Below are 21,589 nucleotides of genomic sequence, written 5' to 3' on the forward strand. Positions count from 1 at the left end.
AATTTGGGGATTTTTTTCCCACATAAATTGTATTATTGATTTCTATCATGTTGTCACACCATATGGTGCCTTGTCCTTCTCTTATGGCTAATAACTGAGACCCAGTAGTTTCAAATGTTATCTCTGTGGCATGCAGCAACTTAACTAGCCAGGTAGTTTATTTCCAGGGGCAACACTAATCTTGGAGATGAACAGAATTTATCTCCAATTTCTTTTATGCTGTCTGCCTCAGGCAGAGGACCTGATCATAGTGTCATTACCAGTAATGATCATGATATCTGTACAGTGCTTTCTCATCAAGATGTAAGGGCACTGTCCAGTAATTGCACTGTAGCACTCTTCTCCTTGCAGTAAAACCACAAAAATCCAAATCTGGAAGCAATATAGTATGGATAAAACTAAACAGAATTTGAAATGAGAGGAGGAAAATCCTCATCTGAGCCAATGCTAGATGCATATAGGTCTCAAGCAGATATTACAGTATAGGTCCATCCTCTTTTTCTCCTTCTCACTCTATGACTTACACCATTATCTGCATCCTCTTCACGGCTGGGTTCCCCAAGTAGCATGACCTGGCTGCTTATCTTGGAAACATCTTCTGTGGATGGGAAAGTGGGGAAAGTTCATCATGATTGAAGCATTTATTCATGTGGAAGGCATCTGTAAGGAAACAGGAATACCAAAGGGAAAGAGTGCTGGGACAGAGGGATGACATGGGCAGAAACACAGTTGTCTGCTGACCTAAGACAAGTTGGTGGACTCAGTGGTTAGTGGATTTTGTGATGTTCGGATAGGAACTGTAGATATAGCCGGTTTATAACATGATGTTGTTTACAGCAAGTGTTAAAGAATGCAGGATAAGAACAATATAAATCTTTATACTTTGTGCTTCCATGAAATGATGTGTGTTGTCTGCGATCAGCTGATCAACCCCAGTTGCTGTCGTCTTCTGATTTCACATGTAGGCTTTTCAGGTTTGATTCTAAAGCTGTGATACTAGGTCTGAGCCACAGATACAAAAATGTGAGGACTTTGAGTCTTGTTTACATTTATTAAGATTTTATTAGTTGAAAAAAAGACAAAACATTTTGTTGGTCATCTGTATGAAAGGGTGAAGTCAGATAATCTTCCCTTATAAGGCTGAGATGTCAAAAGAGATTTTTACTCCTAAGACATTTGCATTGTATTGGCCTTGAAATGTGTTCCTTTACCTCCTTTCTGGAGACAGTACATGCTGGAACACCCTTGGAGACATGCCTATAGGAGCCAGCCAGTTTGCTTTGCCTCCATCACTCTAACCCTGTTGCATTATATGTGTGTGTCCTGGATGTGGAGTCCTACATTTTCCTTCCTTGTAGCAGTAGATGTCCCAGGGGAGTTCTTAGCTTCGAGGTATTCAGCTGCTCTGTACGTCACCATAGACAACACAAGCACAGACAATAAAATGTATAGTTTGATGTAGACTTGCAATTTGGTACTATAACCAAAGGCAATGACGAATCCGAATGATTCCCAGAGACGGTAATTTGCAAAGGCAGCCTCCTTGTGTTTCTCAAATAAGATGCCATAGAATCCTAGAAGGAAGGAAAGACGTGGCTTGTGAAGATTTAGGTCTGCAACCATGTATTTTCTGCAAAGGGAATAAGTAGACCACAATGGGGAAGACAGACCCTGCTTCATAAACGTCAGAGAAAGGAAAATACAAGCTTTGTCTTAAAATATTTTTGCACTCCTGTGAATTGTTACAAATGAAATAACAGAGCAAAAATGACAAAATACAGAACATAAGAACAAAAGGGAAAGAAAGTGAGAGGAAGGAAAAAAGGATGATCTCTATTGAAGTGAGATGGCAGGAAGTTTATTTTTCAAACTATCAGCCACAAAAGGCAAGGTTCTTGCACTGATAAGTGAGTAAGTAAGGAGGAAGAGGAGATGGCCAGAAATGGCCCTTGACACTCTAGGGTCTCCATGTGTAACTATTGAGAAGGTTATACCAAGTCCTTACAGGCTTTTGAAGAACAGGCGATTTTGTCTAGGGGCAGCGTGGTCCTTTCGGACCAAGTTGGTCTTTTGGTGTGAGGTAGAAAGAATCAAGGAAACATAGTGACCTCCCCGCTGCCCTCGTTCCCCACTTTTGGGGGGAACCTGCATGGACTCTGCATGCACTGTATACCTGTTCTTCAAACCATTTCTTTCACCCACCTAAGAACATGCAGAGACTGTTCACATAAAACGCATGTCATAGAATCATAGAATCATAGAATCGTTAGGGCTGGAAGGGACCTTCAAAGGTCATCTAGTCCAACCCCCCTGCAAGGAACAGGGATATCTCCAACTAGATCAGGTTGCTCAGGGCCTCATCCAACCGGGCCTTGAACGTCTCCAGGGATGGAGCATCCACCACCTCTCTGGGCAACCTGTTCCAGTGTTCTACAACTCTCATGGTAAAAAATTTTTTCCTAATATCCAACCTGAATCTACCTCCCTCTATTTTAAAACCATTACCCCTTGTCCTATCACAACTGGCCCTCCTGAACAGCCTCTCCCCATCTTTCTTGTAGGCCCCCTTGAGGTACTGGAAGACCGCTATAAGGTCACCCCGGAGCCTCCTCTTCTCCAGGCTGAAGAGCCCCAACTCTTTCAGCCTGTCCTCATAGGAAAGGTGCTCCAGCCCTCTTATCATCTTCGTGGCCCTCCTCTGGACCCTCTCCAACTGGTCCATGTCCTTCTTATGTTGGGGGCTCCAGAACTGGACGCAGTACTCCAGGTGAGGTCTCACGAGGGCAGAGTAGAGGGGGAGAATCACCTCCCTCGACCTGCTGGCCGCGCTCCTCTTGATGCAGCCCAGGACGCGGTTGGCCTTCTGGGCCGCAAGAGCACATTGCCGGCTCATATTGAGCTTCTCGTCCACCAGTACTCCCAAGTCCTTCTCCTCAGGGCTGCTCACGATCCATTCTCCACCCAGTCTGTAATTGTGCCTGGGATTGCCATGACCCAGATGTAGGACCTTGCACTTGGCCTGGTTAAACTTCATGAGGTTGGTACGGGCCCACCTCTCCAGCCTGTCGAGGTCCCTCTGGATGGCATCCCTCCCTTCCAGCGTGTCAACGGCACCACACAGCTTGGTGTCATCGGCGAACTTGCTGAGGGTGCACTCCATGCCACTGTCCACGTCACTGACAAAGATGTTGAAGAGGGCGGGGCCCAACACGGACCCCTGAGGGACGCCACTCGTGACCGGTTTCCACATGGACATCGAGCCGTTGACCACTACTCTCTGAGTACGGCCATTGTTTTCACTAGAACGTGGCCTCAGGGAGCCCCCAGGTGAGGCTTGCATGGTGTTGCCAACAGTAGCAACGTGTGCTATTCATACTTGCCAAGCTCAGAAAAACAAACTGATCCAAAACACTTCAACCAGAAAGTTGAGGAAAATAGAACACATAGAGCTACAACTGAGCTCAGATTCAATACACAAAGGATATTTTCCTCTTAGAGATAACCAAGTTTTCAAATTTTCAGCTTCTGGATGGGTTGGCAAAAAGAATATCCTTGATGTGTACAGAACCTCTGGGCTGAAACTGGAAAACTTGCTTGATGTGGAGATGTAGTTAAACTGCTCATCCTAATGCAGTTGTGTTCGCTAGGAAACTCACTGAGTTCTGTCAACTGCACACCCACCACTGGGAGTCAGGGAGGGTTCCCCAGCCTCCAGGTCTGACTGGTGGGGCACACAGAGAAGCGGGAACAACTTGCTTTCCTCTGGGTGCTGAGCTAGCGTCAGTGGTGATAAAGAAGTGTGCATTTCCAGTGGCTCAGCTGTGATGTGCAGAGAGGAAAGGGGAGGAATATTATGAGCCTTGACTCTTCTCATCCACTTCTCTATCTAACAACACATCTATTTGAAATACACACGTTCAGCCAAAAGGCACAGAAGAGTACAAAGTTCTCTAGAAGTCTGGGCAGGCTCAACTAACCCTTCAGTTTTGTTAAGAAGGGGAAGACATCATCTGTACATAAAAATTCACTGCTTCCTGATGACTGTAAGAGGACATTTATTGAATGATTCGATTCAGAAAACCTGGACAAGTGCATCGCAAGATGTACTTAGTTCATTAAACTGCCTGAGTGTAGCGTAGTGTGAATTATTTGATAATCCTTCATAGTTTTGCCTAATAAATGAACAAGTACAAGCTGTTCATATTACTTTACTGATATGCCTTGTGTTATCTTCTGAAAAGGGATTAGTAAGGAGAGTTTAATATAGGAAGGTTTCTGATGTGTAAAGATTCTGGCTTTCAGCTGGTACCTATTTTTCCGTACTGTTTTGAAGCCTTCTTTTTTGATCAAAACAATGGGAGAATTGAATGGGGATCTTGTCCAAGGTTCACCTATAGGAAGGGCTGACTCGGCAGGAAAGTTCTTATTTCTTGGATGCCTATGCGTTATTAGCTAGGAGTTATATAGGAGCACAGTGGTGGTTTTGCCTCAAACTTAAACATTTGTCCTTATCACAAACACTGTTGAGTGCAATGTGGCACAAGTTGCCTGGCTGAAGCTTTAGCAGGACCTGCCGGGCTGGCTGAGTGGCGAGGCTGCTAGGTCTCCATTCTTGCAGCTCATTTCACAGAAATTATCCTCCCTGTTTACCACTGCCCGTTTTCGTGCTCCTTCTCCTGGTACTAGTAAGCATGGGTATATAACAGGACTGCTGGAAATCATTTGAGTCCAGGTTTATAAACTTTCCAGACTGATTTGTATCCTTTCTAAAGATGCAGTCAGTCTGGAAAGAACCTTATTTTACCATAGTCTACCCAATAGCTCAGTGCTATGTAATTGTTACGCCCCAAGTGCATTTGTTGCCAGGGGGGTAATAATAGCATCTGTGTTTAGGTCAGATAAGAGAGGGCACTACACACTCTGAAATGAAGCAGCTTTCACTGGAAATAAATGAGAGTGTCCACACATGTACAAACATGCTCAGAAACCTTTAGATGAAGTGACTCATCTACTGTGAGCCTATATATCCTCTAGAGGGAACTCCAGTATTAACTATCCACAGCAGGCCAGAGTAAATCAGCTTCCATTACCATAAAATGCCTTAAAACGCAGTACAATGCCATTGTATTTATTCAGTGGTTGATCTACTGAGGCCCAAGCAGCAGTCACAGGAGCTTGCCAAAGGACTGCAGACCTTGGTCCCCTATGCTGTTTTAGAGATCCTATCTCACCTCCTAGCCTTTGGAGCTGGGGATTTCTCGTCTCGTGATTTTTATTCAGATTTATATCTGAATAAAACCGTGAAGGGGAGGAGAGATTTAGTCCGAAATGAGCATGTCAAACTGAAGATCCTGTTCTGAGTTGCAGCATGATGGAGTAACGTCACTGCATCTCTCTATTACTGTTTCATGTCATCACTTGATGTTTCAGTGTGACAATGACAATGTGCAAAGCAAACTCTGTATAATTTTCTAACTGAGAGCTATGGAGCAGCTGAAGAAGACAGAGACAAAAAATACTTCGCAAGCATAAGAAACATTGTTTTTTTCCCAGCTAACACAAACATGAAATTTTCACAGGTATCCTCCAGAAATCTGGGAATGGAGATGACCTATTACAGTGCTGTAATAGAGATCAGTCTTGTCACAGCACTGCAAAGCTCACTCGCCATCAAGTAAGCACAAAGCTTTGTCCACCGTCTATGCCTCATCCAGGGCTTGGGAACTGCAGCCACTTCCCAGCCTCCTTCTCTGACACTTAGGTCCTCCGTACTTACCCCTTTTCCTAACGAGGGCACCAGATGCCTCTTCATCAGGCACGCAGGGACCTTACTGAGGAGGTGCCTTTCTCAAAAGACATCACAAATGTATATAAATGCCTGAGGAGGATGGAGTCAGAGTCTTTTCAGTGGTGTCCAATGACAGGGCAAGGGATGAATGGCACAAACTGAAACGGAGAACGTTCCCTCTGAACATCAGGAAACAATTTTTTTTACTGTAGGGGTGGCTGAACACTGGCACAGATTGCCCAAGTAGGGTGTGGAGTCTCCCTCTCTGGAGATATTCAAAAGCTAACTGGACATGGTCATGGGTAACTGGCTTTGAGGGGCCCTGCCTGAGCAGAGAGGTTGGACTAGGTGACCTCCGGAGGTCCCTTCCAACTTCAACCCTTCTGTGATTCTGAAAGAAACTAAGTGTCTGAGGGCAAGGCTTTCTGGAAAAGAGAGAAGCAGGATAAAGGGCAGGTCCTTCATCCCAGTGAGAGACTAAGATATGGCTCTCATGAGTGTTGGGAAGGAGCCTGATGAACAATCAGGAAGACTGTGCCTGAAGAAGCAGGAAATGAGTGAACAGCGTTACTTCAGAGAGAGCAAATATTCACTGATGTTGTCCTTCCATGAACCTGAATAACGAGAGTACTGACTTAAAATTGTACCAAAGGCACAAGGCTGTGGGTTGGGATGAAAGAAGATGAGAGGGTGTGGCTTGATGTATGTAGCAGCTCTCCTCCAAGGGATATGAACTGGAGCTGCTGGAGGGACAGACAAGTCTGGCTGGTCACTTCCTTGTGCATAGAGGGGGGACTCTACACGTGCCAGAAAGGAGATCGCTGCTAGTGCCAGGCAGCGGACTGCGGTGTTTTCCCTTCAGCTCTCTAGGAGGAACATGATAATTTATCTAGTGGGTGAAATCATCTAAGCTACTGAAGCAATTAAAAGGATCAGAGAGAGGGAGGCCAAGACACATAACCTCTTGTGGGCCCAGATGAGCTAGTTCTGTCACATGCATATTCCTATGGCATCTGCCAAATACGAATTTGAGATAGAGGAAGACAATGTTCATTAAATAAGAGGCAAAATATGGGAGCAGGTGGGAGACCGAGTAACTGGGTTACTGACACAGGCTACGGCATTGATGATTGAGGGAAAAGTTTAAATAATCCCTTATGGAAGTTGGTTTGCATCAGCTCATTATCTGAACTGTCTGTACGTAATAATTGCACTGTATCACAAAGCAGTAGAACATAAAAGGTTACAAAAACAACCATAATGCATCAGAGAAGTCCAATGGTATACTTCCAGTAACAGACTCCCAGGATAAGAGTGTAAGAAACGAGGTAAGTACATAGTGATCTTTTCCCCCCCCAGTTCCCTCCTGACTCTGGCACTCAAAGGCATAGGGACTTTCTGAGTTGGAGATCTCCTCTGGACCACCAGGCTTTAATAGCCCCCAAGAATATCTTCCCCTGAAGTGATATAATTCCGTGTTTAAAACATTTACATTTATGGCAATGAATTCCTTACTTTGATTATACATTGTGTGAAAAAAAGCATCTCTTTTCTATAAAGCCTGCTGCCTGATAACTTTATTTGGTGCCACTAGTTCCGTTATTAAGAGAAAAAGTGGATTTCTAATCGCCTTCTCCATATTATTCGTGATCTTACTGACTGCTTTCCTTACTTATCACTTGTCCAGGCTAAAGTATTCTACTGTGTTAGGCTTTTGATTTTAATAATCACATTTGATTATGATTTTTGAAATGGAGCAAATCAGAACTGCATGGATTTACTTGGTTGCATAATGTTGCTGTCTGTGGTTTTCTCCTTCCATTTTTTTCTAATAACTCCTAACAGCCAATTTACTGCTTCTTTTGTTGCTGAGCTTTGAGTCAATTTTTTATCCAGAGCACTCTGCTTTATTGCACAAGACAGACTAAATGCATCATTCTTCTGAGTTTTCTAATTTTCTCTGAAATACTTACACTCCTCCAGAATATTTATTCTGAGTATCCATTATCATCTGCTGCAGTGTTCTTCTCTCTTCATCTTGAAAAAATTTGTTTAACGAGTATTTTACTTTCTTATTCTCAACTTGTTCTTATTTCTTCTGCTTTCCAATAAGGTAACATATTTCTTTTAGATGCTGTCCTAAAACCATTATCATTTTTATGCATGTGTTGTTTTATAAATACAAACATGCAGATTTTTATCTCTCAGTTCATTTCATTGTCTCCAAGACTTACCGTTAGTTTGTGTCTGCCAAATGGCATCAGATAGGCCCCAAAGAGCAGGGAATACGAAAAACACAGCAAGCTGGTTGGGATGAGGTTTCCACAGCAGTAATGCTATTATACAGGCGATATTTGTAACTGCGGCTGTTGATTTAGAAAGAAAGAGCAGAAATATAAATGCTATTAGAAACAGGACAGATAGTGGTCAAAACCAGTTTCAAAGTCTTCCACTAACTAGAGCACAAGGCAATCTCAAAATCCTTCTGGTTCATTGAAATTTGTACTGACTGAGTTGATATCACATGAAATACAAGACAATGCAGTCCTTTGGCAGACTTTAATTCTGAGCGGTGTCCTGAGCTGTCAGATCCTCGGCGCTGATACAGCTGTTAGCCCAGGGACCAAGAACTGCCACTGAGTAGGAGAAGGGGCTACTGAAAGACTTGCAGTCATCATGTGAGGCATGTGGGAAGGGGGAGGAAGCATCTCTCGGCTCTCTTTACCTAGTCCTTACACACAGGGCCAGAGGAGACAGTTAAGGATATCTAAAACGTCTGGTCACTTTTTGTTTCTTTTTAAAAGCGGAATGTAAATGAGTCACTGATTCCTCCCCACCCCAGGAACACCTTTTAGGCTGAGTACAAAGACCATTAAACAGAACTGAGAGTTTCAGAGGTCTTACATTACTAACACTATACGGGTGTTGGGTTTTTTATTATTTTTTAATTTATTATTATTATCTGGGATTTTTTAAAATCTGAAATTAGTTTCATAGAGTGAGACATACACCTAGGACAGACATATGCAGAAGAATCTCTGAACTAGTGACTGTAGCATAAAGGACTATGTTTCTTGTTCCTTGCCCAGGTTTAAAATTACCTGTGGAGGAAATGCCTAGAATGTCTAGATGCACATTGACTCAGTCAGTGAAGTTTTCTAATAATAGAGGGTACTGTGTAATGGAAGTAAGGTGTTAGCACACATCAGTATGAACACCTTAGTGGATACAGGGACACAAATGAAATATTCTTGGTACTTTTCTGTCTCCATTACTCATTGGAACACTGTTCTCTGGAGATGAAGATGTTCTTAAATATATAAAACTCTTCTCATGCCAACCTGAATATTACTGACCCATACAGAAGCCCTCAAGTTATTCTGGCCTGACACTGACATATGACTCTTTCTTTTATTTTTCTTCCTGTAGAGCAAGTAGTGAAAAAAACACCAGGCCAGCCTTTAAAAATTCTCCTGAAATTCCTAGAGTGGTTGCTTAAATTCCAGGTTCACCATCCCCTGAGACTCAAATCAGCAGTGTATCTCACAAGGTTCATAAGTGCTTTCACTCCGTAAGGGTGAGGAGGTTTCACCTCAATGGAGAAAACCTTCTCAGGTATATTGTAGGCAACACTATACCTACAACACCTGTGTTGTAAGATCATTTATCACTGCTTGCATTGGAGCTGTGAACCATCAAAGCTGTAGGGCACTTTTTGAGTAGACGGCACTCTCAAAAGCAGGGTAAACTACACCACCAGCAAACTGATATAAGGCAATGACCTCAATAGAGTGGTTAACTGTGCTGCCTCTCTTCTCATGAATGAATTTTGCTCCAGATTAACTTTGGTTTTAATTGATAGCTGGCAGCAAGGTCTCCCTTTGTAGTGTATGCAAAGTGGGGAGCACTGGATTTGGTATATTACATGAGGTGATTAGTCCTTTACATACCCAATGCAAACAGAAGTTTTCTACCCGTGAACTGAAAGATCTTCCCAAAGAGCAGAGAGCAGAGGGAATTTACAGCTGAAAAGCAGATCATCACGTAACCAACGTAATGTATCCCCAGGGCACAGGTCACATACGTCTGGAAGAGAAGAGACAGTGGTGACATGTTTTCTTCAGTGAAAATACACAGCTGAGGTTCAAAGGACTTAGCCTGAGTATTTGGTAAATAGCCAGCATGGATGAGATGAAAGGAGCACAGCTACAGAGTTTGCTGACAAGTGCCTGGCATATTGACCTAGTTGGCCTTCAGCAGCAATGTTGCTAACCCAGTTCCCAATCAGACTGATGCCATGCAAACAGAGCAGTAACAAGCAGGAGAAGAAAGCAGAGCACTGCTCACTATGGAAAGAAAACTCCTGGAAGTGGCACTAGGAATTTTCTGTCCTTCCCTTCAGAGGCCAAGAGATGAAAAGTGACAGTTGCCACTATGGTCCTTACAGAGCAGCTCCCAATAAATCAAGAGGACCTTACCTATAAAAGCGTACAAGCAATGGAGATGGCCATGGAGTGAGTGCCCCTTTCAATCCATTCAAACACAGTAGCAAGTGCACACTTATGTGCAAGGTTTGAAAGCTTAAGTGTCAAAGAAGCAGCTCAGGAAGTTTACTCCCTTTCTTTGGAGGCTTTCTCAATGAATGTCTGGAGAACGCACCTGCTGCAGGTCTAGGTTTGTAGAGAAACTGGAGGAGCAGAGGTGGTTTTGAACATTTTAGTCTGCCAAGGTTTGGACTTGTTGCGCTAGTGACTGGTGAGGGCTTTCAGCCAGCCACACCGAGGGTTTGCCCTCTTACCGTAAAGGTTCTCAAAATAAAATATGTGGTGTATGTGCTGACTTGCACTTATACAAACTCTAGGGAAACCAAAAGGAAGGAAGATATAAAAGCTTTGCAGACTTCTGGCTTTTCTCCCAGTCTGATATTTACAACAAGCCGAAGAGTTTGAACCTGTAGCTCTCTGCTGTGGCCCCCACTGGTGAGTTAAGCTCTCTACAGTGTTCTTTTTAAGGCTGTTCCAAGGGACATATTTACTGCTGGCCTCTCCTGTTTGAAGATGTCACTCAGAGTTCATTCAAGTAGAAGGAAGCAGTAATTTAGCAAACCCTGAATCGCCATTGAAAACTTCTTCATTTAACGAGTAAATATAGATCAGATGCAACAGTAAGACACAAAGGCACTGAAAACAATCGGTCACAAATAGATTTTTGTTGTCATTCACACCTTTGTGTAGTCACCAGAAAGAAATCCCTGTTCAAGCCCACTGTACATTGTCAGAGGGATTAGAAGACACTGTCTTTTATCTTTAAGATGCTGGAAAGTTGCTAGGAACGTAGACCAAAAGGATGGTGTCACTAGTGTTTCTTTCTCAGTCTCTGCTTGGTCAGATTTGATCTGGTCCAGAAATACAACAATCAGCAACACAGCTAGCACACCACTAGCTGCAAAAACAAAACAAAAGGTTCATGAAAAACTGAAGAATGTTGGAAGAATGATGGGAAGTCGCTTGCTGCTGTTATTGTTCTGACTTAGTGCTTAGCTCTCTGTGGGACGTTTTGGCAGATGCCTCTGATTCCGCTTGAGTGAGAAGGCCGTTTCTGTGTAAACAAGAAGGCCTGATGTGCATTCACATCTTCTGTGGACAGCTGCGCACCTCACAAATCCCTGTGGCTTAACTGTGCCTGGCCGGTTGTGGCAGCCGCCGGGCCAGCTGCACGGCCGCAGAGGGTGACGGCTCGCCCTTCCAGGGCAAGCCCGGGGCCAGGGGGACGGGGAGCTGGCCAGAAACAGCTCCCTCGGGAGCTATCAAAAGACTTTAAATCAACACGAGAGAGGAATATTCACTTCCACTGCCAAGGTTTTCATGGCTAGGAGGGGAATCTTCCTTCAAATACATAGAAAGAAAAATAAAGGGCTAGAAGTAGAACTGCTGTCTTGGATCACAGTATATGCTGCCTTTTTTTGGGGGGCAGCTCAGAGCCATGCTTTGAGTGTGGAATATGTGCTATTCTAAAGACGATAGTGAGCAACTCTGAGTGACTTGAAAAAAATTGAATTTACAGCTTTGAACCTATAATTTCCCAGCAGAAGCAGCGTATGAAAGAATACATGGGGTAGTTAATCAGAGAATGATCATGTATGTATCAGTCTAGGTTTGTTGCTTATGGAGTGAATCAATATGATTTTTTTCATGTTATCAAGAAGATAACTGGTTCATGATATACATGAAGCAGCCACAGCTTCACAACTGATTTCTTCATTGCAGATGCAAGTCATGATTATGTTTCCTCTCTTACTTATGCTGACTGGAAATCCATCTACGGAAAAATGTAGAGTTCAGAGTAAAAGGAAAACCGAGCATCTCTCCCCATCACATTGCCTGCTTGATGTGCTCTTATGTTATTGTGTATGGGCATGCTCTTTTCTGTGAACTTTTAGCGTCCAAATATATTAGTAGATTTACAGTAAATTTCATCAGTTTTTTATTGCTTATTATTCCTCATCAATGCCTCCTAAAATTAAATTGTATTCTCCAGTGTCTTGGTTCTGCACTGTGGCTGAGCTATAAACCCTTCATGATGTAAGTCATTGCCAGTTCTGCCAGGGTGTTTGTTAGTGCTTATGGGCTGATTGCAGAACTTACATGGGCAAGAGCAGGATATCCACATTTATAGAACAAATATTTTAACAAATATGTCAAATTAACCAAGGACAATTATAGGAGATAAGTAACTGCATGGCTTAATGGTGGTTGGTATGAACATACATAGAAACATCCACAGTCCTCAAGAAAACCAAAGAACAAAAATTTATCCATTTTATCTCTACCTAATCTGGGCAAAATATGTATTCAGCAACCAAATAGAGGAGACATTTAAAAAATGCCTGTGAATGAAATATTTAGCTATTTGGTTTCCCTCGAGGTAGGAAAAGACATATCTTTTATTAAGAGCTTAAAAGAAAAATGAAACCCTACTGACGGGGGGTCAGTAGACAGCAGGGTTGCATTCATTTTGCATGAGCAAAGCCTAAGGGAGTGCTGTATATGTTAGTCATCAAATTTAAATTTGAACTTGTGAGCCAAGCCTGCCTTTAGCAGAAAGGCCTCAGCTCCAGCACACTCTGGAAGGGAAGTGGAGGGATATTCTTTGCATTTTCTCACCAATTAGGAATGAAGTTTGGGAAGGACTGGATGTGTTTAAGAATAGGGTGGATGATCTACTTGGGGATATGGTTTAATGGGGATTAGGGATGGTTGGACTCGATGATCTCTAAGGTCTTTTCCAACGTAGAAATCTATGAAATCTATGAAATCTATGAAGGAGAGAGAGTTTGCTGCGATGCACTCATCCAGTGAGGGCTGATTCTGACCGGATCACTTCCTCTCTTTTTGAGCGTATGACAAATTCTGTGCATCTATCTGAGCACAGAGAGTACACCTATGTGCAGAGACTGCAAAGATGTTTTAACAGAGCTAAGGTGACATATTGCCTTGCCAGATACTTCCCCTTTATCCAGAGAAGAACTTGTTTTGAGCTGGATACTTTTGAACTTTCCTCACTGAATGAATCTTTGGGTATCTATTTTTGTCTTTCCAATTTTTGATGGCATCAGCCTTCCCTGTCTTTGGTTCCATTCTAGCCTTATGCAAGGAAGGTCTATAGCAGGTGTAGTTGCTAAAAGGGAGCCATGCCAGTTTGCCTAGTACGTCTCTTCATCTTCGCCTTTCACACTAAAGGTATAAGAATTCGAGCATCACAGCTGAGAATTTACTTAAGTTGTAAAATCCAGAAGGGATCCAAAAGCCTTCCCCCAAATGATTGCATGTTCTGGGAGCCGTGGTTCAGGTCCACCTCTAACTACAGTGCAGTTCTTGTGCTAAAGCTGTTTTACTAATGGCAGGACACCAGCCAGTTCTGATAAGCATCCTCAGATGACTAGAAGTTGGTGAGTTCAAGTACCACTAGCTGGGCTGCTCTTAGCATGTTGGAACTCTGCATGCATATATAAATCTGCTCAGTGCCACCAGTAACTAGTTCACTATTGCCGATCCTGAAGATAGTGAGTTTAAAACTGTCTATCTCATGCATAACTGGATAAGCTGCCGCAATCCTCTAATTGCAACATGGGCATATTTTTGTTTCTAGTCTGTAGAGCAGCACTGACTTTCGGTGAAACAGTGGAGTCACCATGCTGGGCTTCAGCTTTATTCCAGGTGAAAAGTGTAAAGAATGTCTTTCTCCTTTAGAAAAAAAAACGATACAGCACTGACACCAAGCATTTGAAAGTATTAAAGGAGGAGTTGTTTACAGCTCTCACATATCTCATTTCCTTTTAGCAAATTGGATTGATGGAGGAAGCTGGAAATTTAATCTGCAAAGTCATGCTGGGTTTCACAAGTAGTAAGTTCTCCATCAGAGATCTTCATTAAAGACTGTGTGGATCACTTACCAGTGTAGATCCCTAGCAGAGTGTAGATTAAGGAGTCGGAGGGTTCTGCTGACCCAGTGGTGTTAGTGGTATCAGTCATGCAGTCATACGCTCCGCAGCATGCCAGGTTTTCTTCTGAGATTTCCACTAGTTCAGTAAGAAGCAAAAGAAAGACAAGACAGAGAAGAGATCAGATGAGTGCACACTGTATGTAAGGATATAAGGAGAAGGGAATCCAGCATTTGGAAATTGGTCCTGGTTTCAAATCCTTCCTGATTAGAGATGTTTAACTTCCGAATCCTAGTTCAACACACAAAAATTTGGTTTAACTGAAACAATTGCTCAAGACAGAACACTGAATTGGTGGTTACATGAAGACATGGACTAAAGCCAGAGGCTGAAATCTGAATCCAAGCTCAATTTGCAGTATTTAAAGTTCCAGTGTGTATCTGTACCTTTTAATCATAATACTCCACAAGACAGGTGGGGTATTGTGATTACAGGACTGTTTACACCACCACTGAACTGATGGACCCAGTTCTTGCAGCCAGAGCACATTATCCCTCTCCAGGAAATTTATGTTTACGTTATAGGAAAGGAACCTTGAGACATCTTTTTGTTTTATCAATTCAAAGTACAATTATCCACCAATGCAGTCTTCCAAGAAATCAGCTTTTCCAGGCTTTATTATTTACTTCTGGCTTTATTACTCTTTGATAACATACTTGAAACTAGAACAGTTTGGCAGGGTTTGGAGTAAGACCTTTGTTTTGTTCAATCCCATCAGTGTTCTGCTGGGTATGTGTCAAAGCCACACACATGCGGGTGTCACCACGACACCATGCCTGCTTCCTCCAGTACCCTTTCTGTAAAGAAAACATACTAACCCAAAGTGTGGGCCTGAATAAGCTGTATAATAAGTGGGGAAGGATGATAAAAAAATCCACAATTATTTCAATGCTTTCACTGCAGAATTTATCACTGGTTCAAGCATAATAGAGGGCAATACAGTGTACCTTGGCTGATTCCTTAAACAGGACTTGATCTGTAATTTTTTGATAATTACAGTTATTGCATAACTACTTTTAGTGTTTTTCCTCATTACTTCCAATCAAAGCTGTTGTGATGTGAACCAGCTGTTTAACTAGCTTCGTAAACAACTTTAGGTTCAACGTCTGATAAAACTTAGTAACATAAAGAAAATCTTTACCTTATTATAGCCAGTGGCTACCGCTACACAGTTTTGAACAGACTCTCAGCAAAATTACCATATGCAAAAGGTGAGTCACATTAGTAAAGTGTGGAAGCGTGTAAAACAAGTTTTTTATCTGTTCATGCATCATCTGAAGGTGAAGATGCACATGCAATTAGTGATATGGAAGCTGCAAGGCAGGGTTTGCTCTGTTCCTCTGGAAAAAAGGCTGCAATATTGATAAGTGAGAAAGGATGACTCTTGTAATTTACATTGATTACTGTCTTCTGTTGTAGTATTACCTCATGGTGTAGCTTGCCTTGCTGTGTATGGATGCAGTGAAGCAGGCAATATGTCCAGTGTACATACGTGTCTGAATTTTGTGCATTTTGATTCTGCAGATACATACCATAACTTTCTGACTGCTCTGTGAAATTATATGTTTAAAGTATATGGACAATATGGGTGGATATCTTTGCTGTACTGTGAGAGAAGAGGCAAAGAAGTAGTGCCTGAAGATTCTTAATCCCCCGCAAGAAGCTCTCTCTAGATTAAAGCTGAGTCTGACTGAGAAGGCACAGTTGGGAAGCTTTTAGTGTGACTGCTCATCACTGTTTTGAAAATATGCAAGACTCTGAGAGCTGTTCATAACACACCTTCCAGGAGCACAGCATTTCTTGAAATCCAATGTAACTGATAAGAAATAAGTAAAAGTTGGAGTTTCATTAGAATTTAAAGGAATGTCCTCAGATGTAAACCTAGGAGAGGATTTACAAGATACAAAAAGAGTATTTTAATCCTCTTATTAACAACGCTTAACATGACGCGTGCTGTGAGGCAGAGGAGAGTAAAATGGTTGCAGTCTGTGCAGACCCCACAGCTGCACCACAGCCTCTGCCCTGCAAATGAAACCAGAACGGCCATTCCCTCCTGAGATGTTGTGTGGCTCAGTGATCAGGTCAGCAGCGCCACTTGCACTTAATACAGTTTTTTAGCTTTGTGCTTTGATGGTCTTTCATCTATAGTTGCTCGAGATTAAAGGAAGCATGGTTCTCCATAAATATCACACCTTCTGACAAGTACCGTGCCATAGATTCATGGATTCAAAGATTAAAACCTGATGCCAGCTCTGTGACATTTAGGTTTAACTGAATACCTATTTGAATACCATCCAGAGGACATACTGTTTAAGTGAGCCAGGGAAGAGAAGTAACTTCTTGCTGTTCGTAGTAGCAGTGTATATGGCAAGATCTTTCCACGTCCATCCTCTTCTGACTTTGACAGGACAGGGAACGCACGGGAGACTGCAACAATAATACACTGTAGCACTTTGAATCTCTAAGGTGGTGTCCAAGTGTTAATTTATCTTCACAATTGCCCTTTTAAAGCTTACACCAATTACCAGCATGGGAAATGAGGGTGGGACTGTCAAGTGATTTCTTCCAAGATACATCGGCATCTTCTGTCTGAGCCTGAAATACAGCAGAGGAGCCCTGGCATGCAGCCTTCTGCCAACAGTTACTTCTATTTCTTCTTGTCAATTATGTAAAGCATTCATTTTCAGCAAGTACCAGCATCAGCTTGACTCACCTTGAATGCTTAACAGAAAATTAATCCGATACTACAAGCGTTGCGGAAAGGCTGCTTAAGTGTTTTACCTTTTGTTTTAATCCACTTTAAATAGAAGTCAGATGTGAAAGACTGTCACTGCCAGTAGCCTGTCTATGCTTTACAACACAAGGGTGGAATTCAAAAAGAATTCAGTAGACATCTATTTTTGAACTAGTTATCTGAATTCTCTTTACAGCTGATGAAGAGTTGATAAAAAATCGATGCTTCTAGAGAGTGATTTATCCCGCCTATTTCAGACATATACCTTCAGATGAGCTAAGTCACATCTAAAGCGTCTGTTTCCACTGACTATGAAGGCAATGGAGGGTAACTAGCTCAACTACAGAAATATACCTTTTAACTATCTAGAACTAGCTGACGATAGTAGAAAGATGTGCCAAATTTTTAAAAAATGTATTTTACCTTTGTTGGAAGCTTGACTAAATATCAAGGATGAGATCAGATTTCCCCAGATGCCAGAGGACTGAAATATCAGAAAGAAGACTCCAAAGTATTGGTTGATGATGTCTTTCCCATTTTTTCCTGCTTTCTCAGCGTATGAATTGCCAGCAATGGTAAGGTAAGTGCATTTGGCAGACCAGAGTGGTGCTCCTCCTAAGCCCAGGATCACAGAGGTAGGGATTAGTGTGTACCTGCAAAAGAACACTAATATTTAGCATAGTTACCATCTATTAGCATAACAATCATTTAGCCAAAGATCCAGAATAGACAAAAATAGACATCAAAAGAATAGATTTATCCTTTATATGATTCAACAAATCTACGTGGAACCAAGAAAGGGCCAGTCTTATGAAGTTTGGGATGTGCAAGCACTACCAGCTGTGTTCAGGGGCTAGGTCTGGGCTAGGCTGGCTAGGTCTGTGCTCATGTACCCTGTCCTTTTGTAACTGAGAATTAAATTGCATCTGCACTTCAGAAGATGGATCACGACAACTTTCGTCTGCAGAGTTGTGTCCCCTGTCACTGGAGAGCAGAGGTAAATTGTTTATCCACCTCTGAAATCCAAGGCAGGAGCCAGCCTTCCTCTGTCATTCTCTGTTCCCAGAGCCACTGGCTGGAAGACAGCCTTCCCTTACCAATCTTATCTAAAACAATCCTAAAAGTCATTTGGATTTTAAATGAAACTTTTTATTTTTTTTTTAAAGGGAAATCTCTGCTACACACTTGAGGTTGAAAATCAGCTACTGGTGGGCAGATGGATGCATTCATTCTGGCTTTTTGCACATTTTCGCCTCTCTGCTTCACCTGCCACTGGATTTATTTATCCCTGTTTCTTGCAAGTAACACCTTTTGCATCCAACTTTCACATCTGCAACATGGAGGTAGAGTAGGAATTGAGAAGAAAAAGAAGAATGAACTTTACCCGTACTGATTTTGTTCAAACACAATAGACATGGTTAAAGTATTTAAATTGTACCAGCTAGCGTAGAAGTTCCCTAAGGAGAACGCGATGTAGCAGCACATAGAGCCTGCGATGGTCCACTTGCAGCCCAGCTTCTTGATGAGGACTGGAGGGAGGAACATGGACGATAAGATGAGTGCAGTGTAGAGAACACTTAGGGAAGCAACGCCCAGGCCTTCTTCTGAGTGGAGACTGCTCTGCATGGACAAAAAAAGTAGCTGAGACAAATTTTATCACAGGCGCATGTCGCTATGGTGTACAGAGAGTGGCTTCAGGCAGAAACAGAGAGACATGGAAGCTGGGGCTGGGTATTACTGTTTCCTTTCCCCAAAGCAGTCTGGTTATGGATTTATGGTTTTCCTTACAATGATAGCCCATTTATGAAAATATGATACAGAACCAGGTGACGATTGCTCAGATTCAAAGCTTTGGTAAGTCAGACTTTAGATTATTTCATGTAATTTGTTTGAGTTTGTCTTTGAAAGCAAGCTGAATGAAGGATAATGTCATTTCTTGGCCTTCTCTTTTTTGTCTCAGGCAGGAATATCCTCCGATCTGCATTGCATGGTCTGACTTAGTAATAGTGGAAGATTCTTTGCTTTAAACTACAGGTCTGATAACTTCTGACTTCTTCAGAGGCCAAGGTCCAAATATCCTAATATGCTCACAGCAGCCCTTTATAGTTGGAAGCAATTTATTCACTCACCTTTACACAAGGGAGGAGTAAGATTTTACTGATCTAACTAGGTTTTATATTTTTATGCTCAAAATAGTTCTCCTCTTGTCTTGATACTGTGAAAGTTGCAATGAGAAGATCAAGATTCTGCTTATCCACATTTTCCTGGTTTTTTTCATTGAAAGCTGACACAATCCAGTATGATTTTGGAAGGGGGCATGGATGCTGGAGGGGTAGCACTGGAGAGTGCTGGAGGAGAGCAAGGCTGCTGGTGGCTGCATCCAACACTTTCAAGCCTTGTGGTGGCTTCATGTTCCGGCCATGGTGGCAGCTGCGTGGCTCCCTGGGCAAGAGGCAGGCATCAGGACAGCGAGGTGAGGAGGTTGGCAAAGTATTTAAGAATCAGAATGGTTGTTTTGTAAAAAGGCAAAGAGGCTGCCTGATCTCTGAGATCCTATTTCTGAAAAATCATTAGTTCAATTTTGTCAGCTACAGCTTCCAAAAATTAGGAGCCAGGCATCCAAAATCATGTGATTAGCTTGTTACTCATTTGGGATTACAGAGCTAGCAAGGACCTCTTCCTGAAATGAAGTCAACCCCTTGTTGTAGGAAACAAGTGCATCACGTTATATATATCAAGCTCCACCTTTAAAGCACAAAGATTCCCACACCAGTGGGAAAATCTGACCCAATTGATCAGGGTCATCTTTAAACATCTCGTTTAAAGTTGCTCATGGATGATTTATATTCATTTATTTGTCATTAGATCAGCAGAGTCTTCTAGTCTGAGAAGTTCTTCCTTGCCTTTATCTACTCTGAAGTATTCATAGGCAGGAACAGTAACCCTCAGTCTTTTATTTTGGCTATGCCAAACAAGACAGCTCTGATGGTATCCTGAGTGTTGAAGTCATTCTAGAAACCCATATCTGCTACTATGTTAATGCTGATGCTAAAGCCACAGCTGCTTTTGATTTGAAATAATATTTAGTATTATGCTATGTCATGATGCCAAGAATTGTTGTATTTTTTATACTTAAATTATTTAGTGGTTTGAGCATACGTTTTTATTATTTTACATTGCTATATAATAATAATAGTAAAATTATAGCCATTTAGAAATTGTTAAAACATACTCTTTCCAGAAATGGAATTTGTTTTCCATTTTGCAATATATTATTTTCAGAAAATTCTCAGAGAAATTTTCACTCAAACAGCTTTTGTGGACCTAAAGAATACTTGTCTGACGCAAGCATTCAAACTATTTGAGAAGGACTAGAATAAAAGATTTAGTAAATGCTATGGATCTGGGTGAGGGATACTAACCTGCAACAAGTTGATCTCCCAACCCACCTCAAAAAAACATTGTGCATGCCTTCCTCACAGAAACTGTGAAAAGACTGGCAGGTTTCACGTAACCAGCTGTCCTGATCCCCTTCCAGGCCAGCTGTCCTGCCAACCAGTGGGATATGGTCCACTTACCTGTAGATTCTGGAGTCCTCCATAAGCAGTGAAGAGAAGCAAAAATCCAAAAGAAATGACCAAAACACTCTTAAGATTCCTTTCCATGTTGATTCATACAAGACAAAAGTCTGCCGGTGTGCAGAGCTGATCCAATTATTCCACGGAATGCTTTGAGTTGGAGAAACCAGCTTATCTTTAGTTGAACAAGGTCACTTCTCACTGCATTTGTAGCGGAAAGAGTTGTTAATTATTTGAGGATTGGCCAGTGAACTTTACTTTTTCTGATACTGCAAACTCCTTGACGAGTTGTTACTCATTCACCTGTTGTGGCTGAGGCACTAATGAGTGCTCCCAAAGGACATCTGTCAGGTTTTATTAGATAGGTATGTAAGTCACACTTGCAACACTTGGCCCAGTTTTAGTACCGCAGTCATACATTATATGGCTCTCTCCTATCACTGACACTGAGGAAACAAATTGCAAGCAGTGAAATGCCTGTCTGGCATAAAGATACAGTAATCCATAAAGGGCAAAGATTAAAAGATCATACTGAAATCTATACTTGGCCTATTGCTTAACTAAGGTTACAAAAGAGTACTAGGAAAAGAGATTGTTTGTGTTACAGCGTTGTCTGCACATGCCAGCTCTGTAGCTGTGCTGCTTAGCAAACCAAGGTTGCTGGTTGCCTGGAAAGCAGGAGAGTCTTTATCTGTAGTGAACCCCGTGGCTTTGGTGTTTCAGATTTACTAAGCCATACTCATGAAAATATTTTTCTCCCCATCTTTCCTATCCACTCAGAAGCCAAGAAGAAGCATGGATTTAGCAGATAAATGAGAAAGGATCTTCCCGTCCTCCAGCCCCTGGAAAAACACAGCCTTTGTGGGATGTATCTTGCCCTGCCAGTGCTGCCTGGCTTAAGGAGCAGAAAGTTCCCCCCTAGCCAGCCACTCCTGCCCTGTTTGCCTCTACTTTCCTCTATTTTCAGAGCCTGCCCTTGTGAAGTTGCC

The 21,589-nt window shown here is 42.2% G+C and overlaps 1 protein-coding gene across 1 annotated transcript; it reads right to left on the reverse strand.

Moving 5' to 3' along the window:
• Window positions 1–1,308: 1,308 nt before the first annotated feature.
• On the reverse strand, window positions 1,309–20,687 carry UNC93A (unc-93 homolog A). Its single transcript, XM_086626985.1, has 8 exons — window positions 20,601–20,687; window positions 18,461–18,642; window positions 17,446–17,675; window positions 14,241–14,366; window positions 11,013–11,230; window positions 9,739–9,874; window positions 8,023–8,154; window positions 1,309–1,574 (listed from the first exon to the last, which is right to left on the reverse strand). The coding sequence occupies exons 1-8, from the start codon at window positions 20,685–20,687 to the stop codon at window positions 1,309–1,311; spliced, it is 1,377 nt and encodes a 458-aa protein (XP_086483111.1).
• Window positions 20,688–21,589: the final 902 nt, after the last annotated feature.

Source organism: Tauraco erythrolophus, chromosome 2, assembly GCF_009769465.1.
Source record: "Tauraco erythrolophus isolate bTauEry1 chromosome 2, bTauEry1.pri, whole genome shotgun sequence".
NCBI classification, from domain to species: domain Eukaryota; kingdom Metazoa; phylum Chordata; class Aves; order Musophagiformes; family Musophagidae; genus Tauraco; species Tauraco erythrolophus.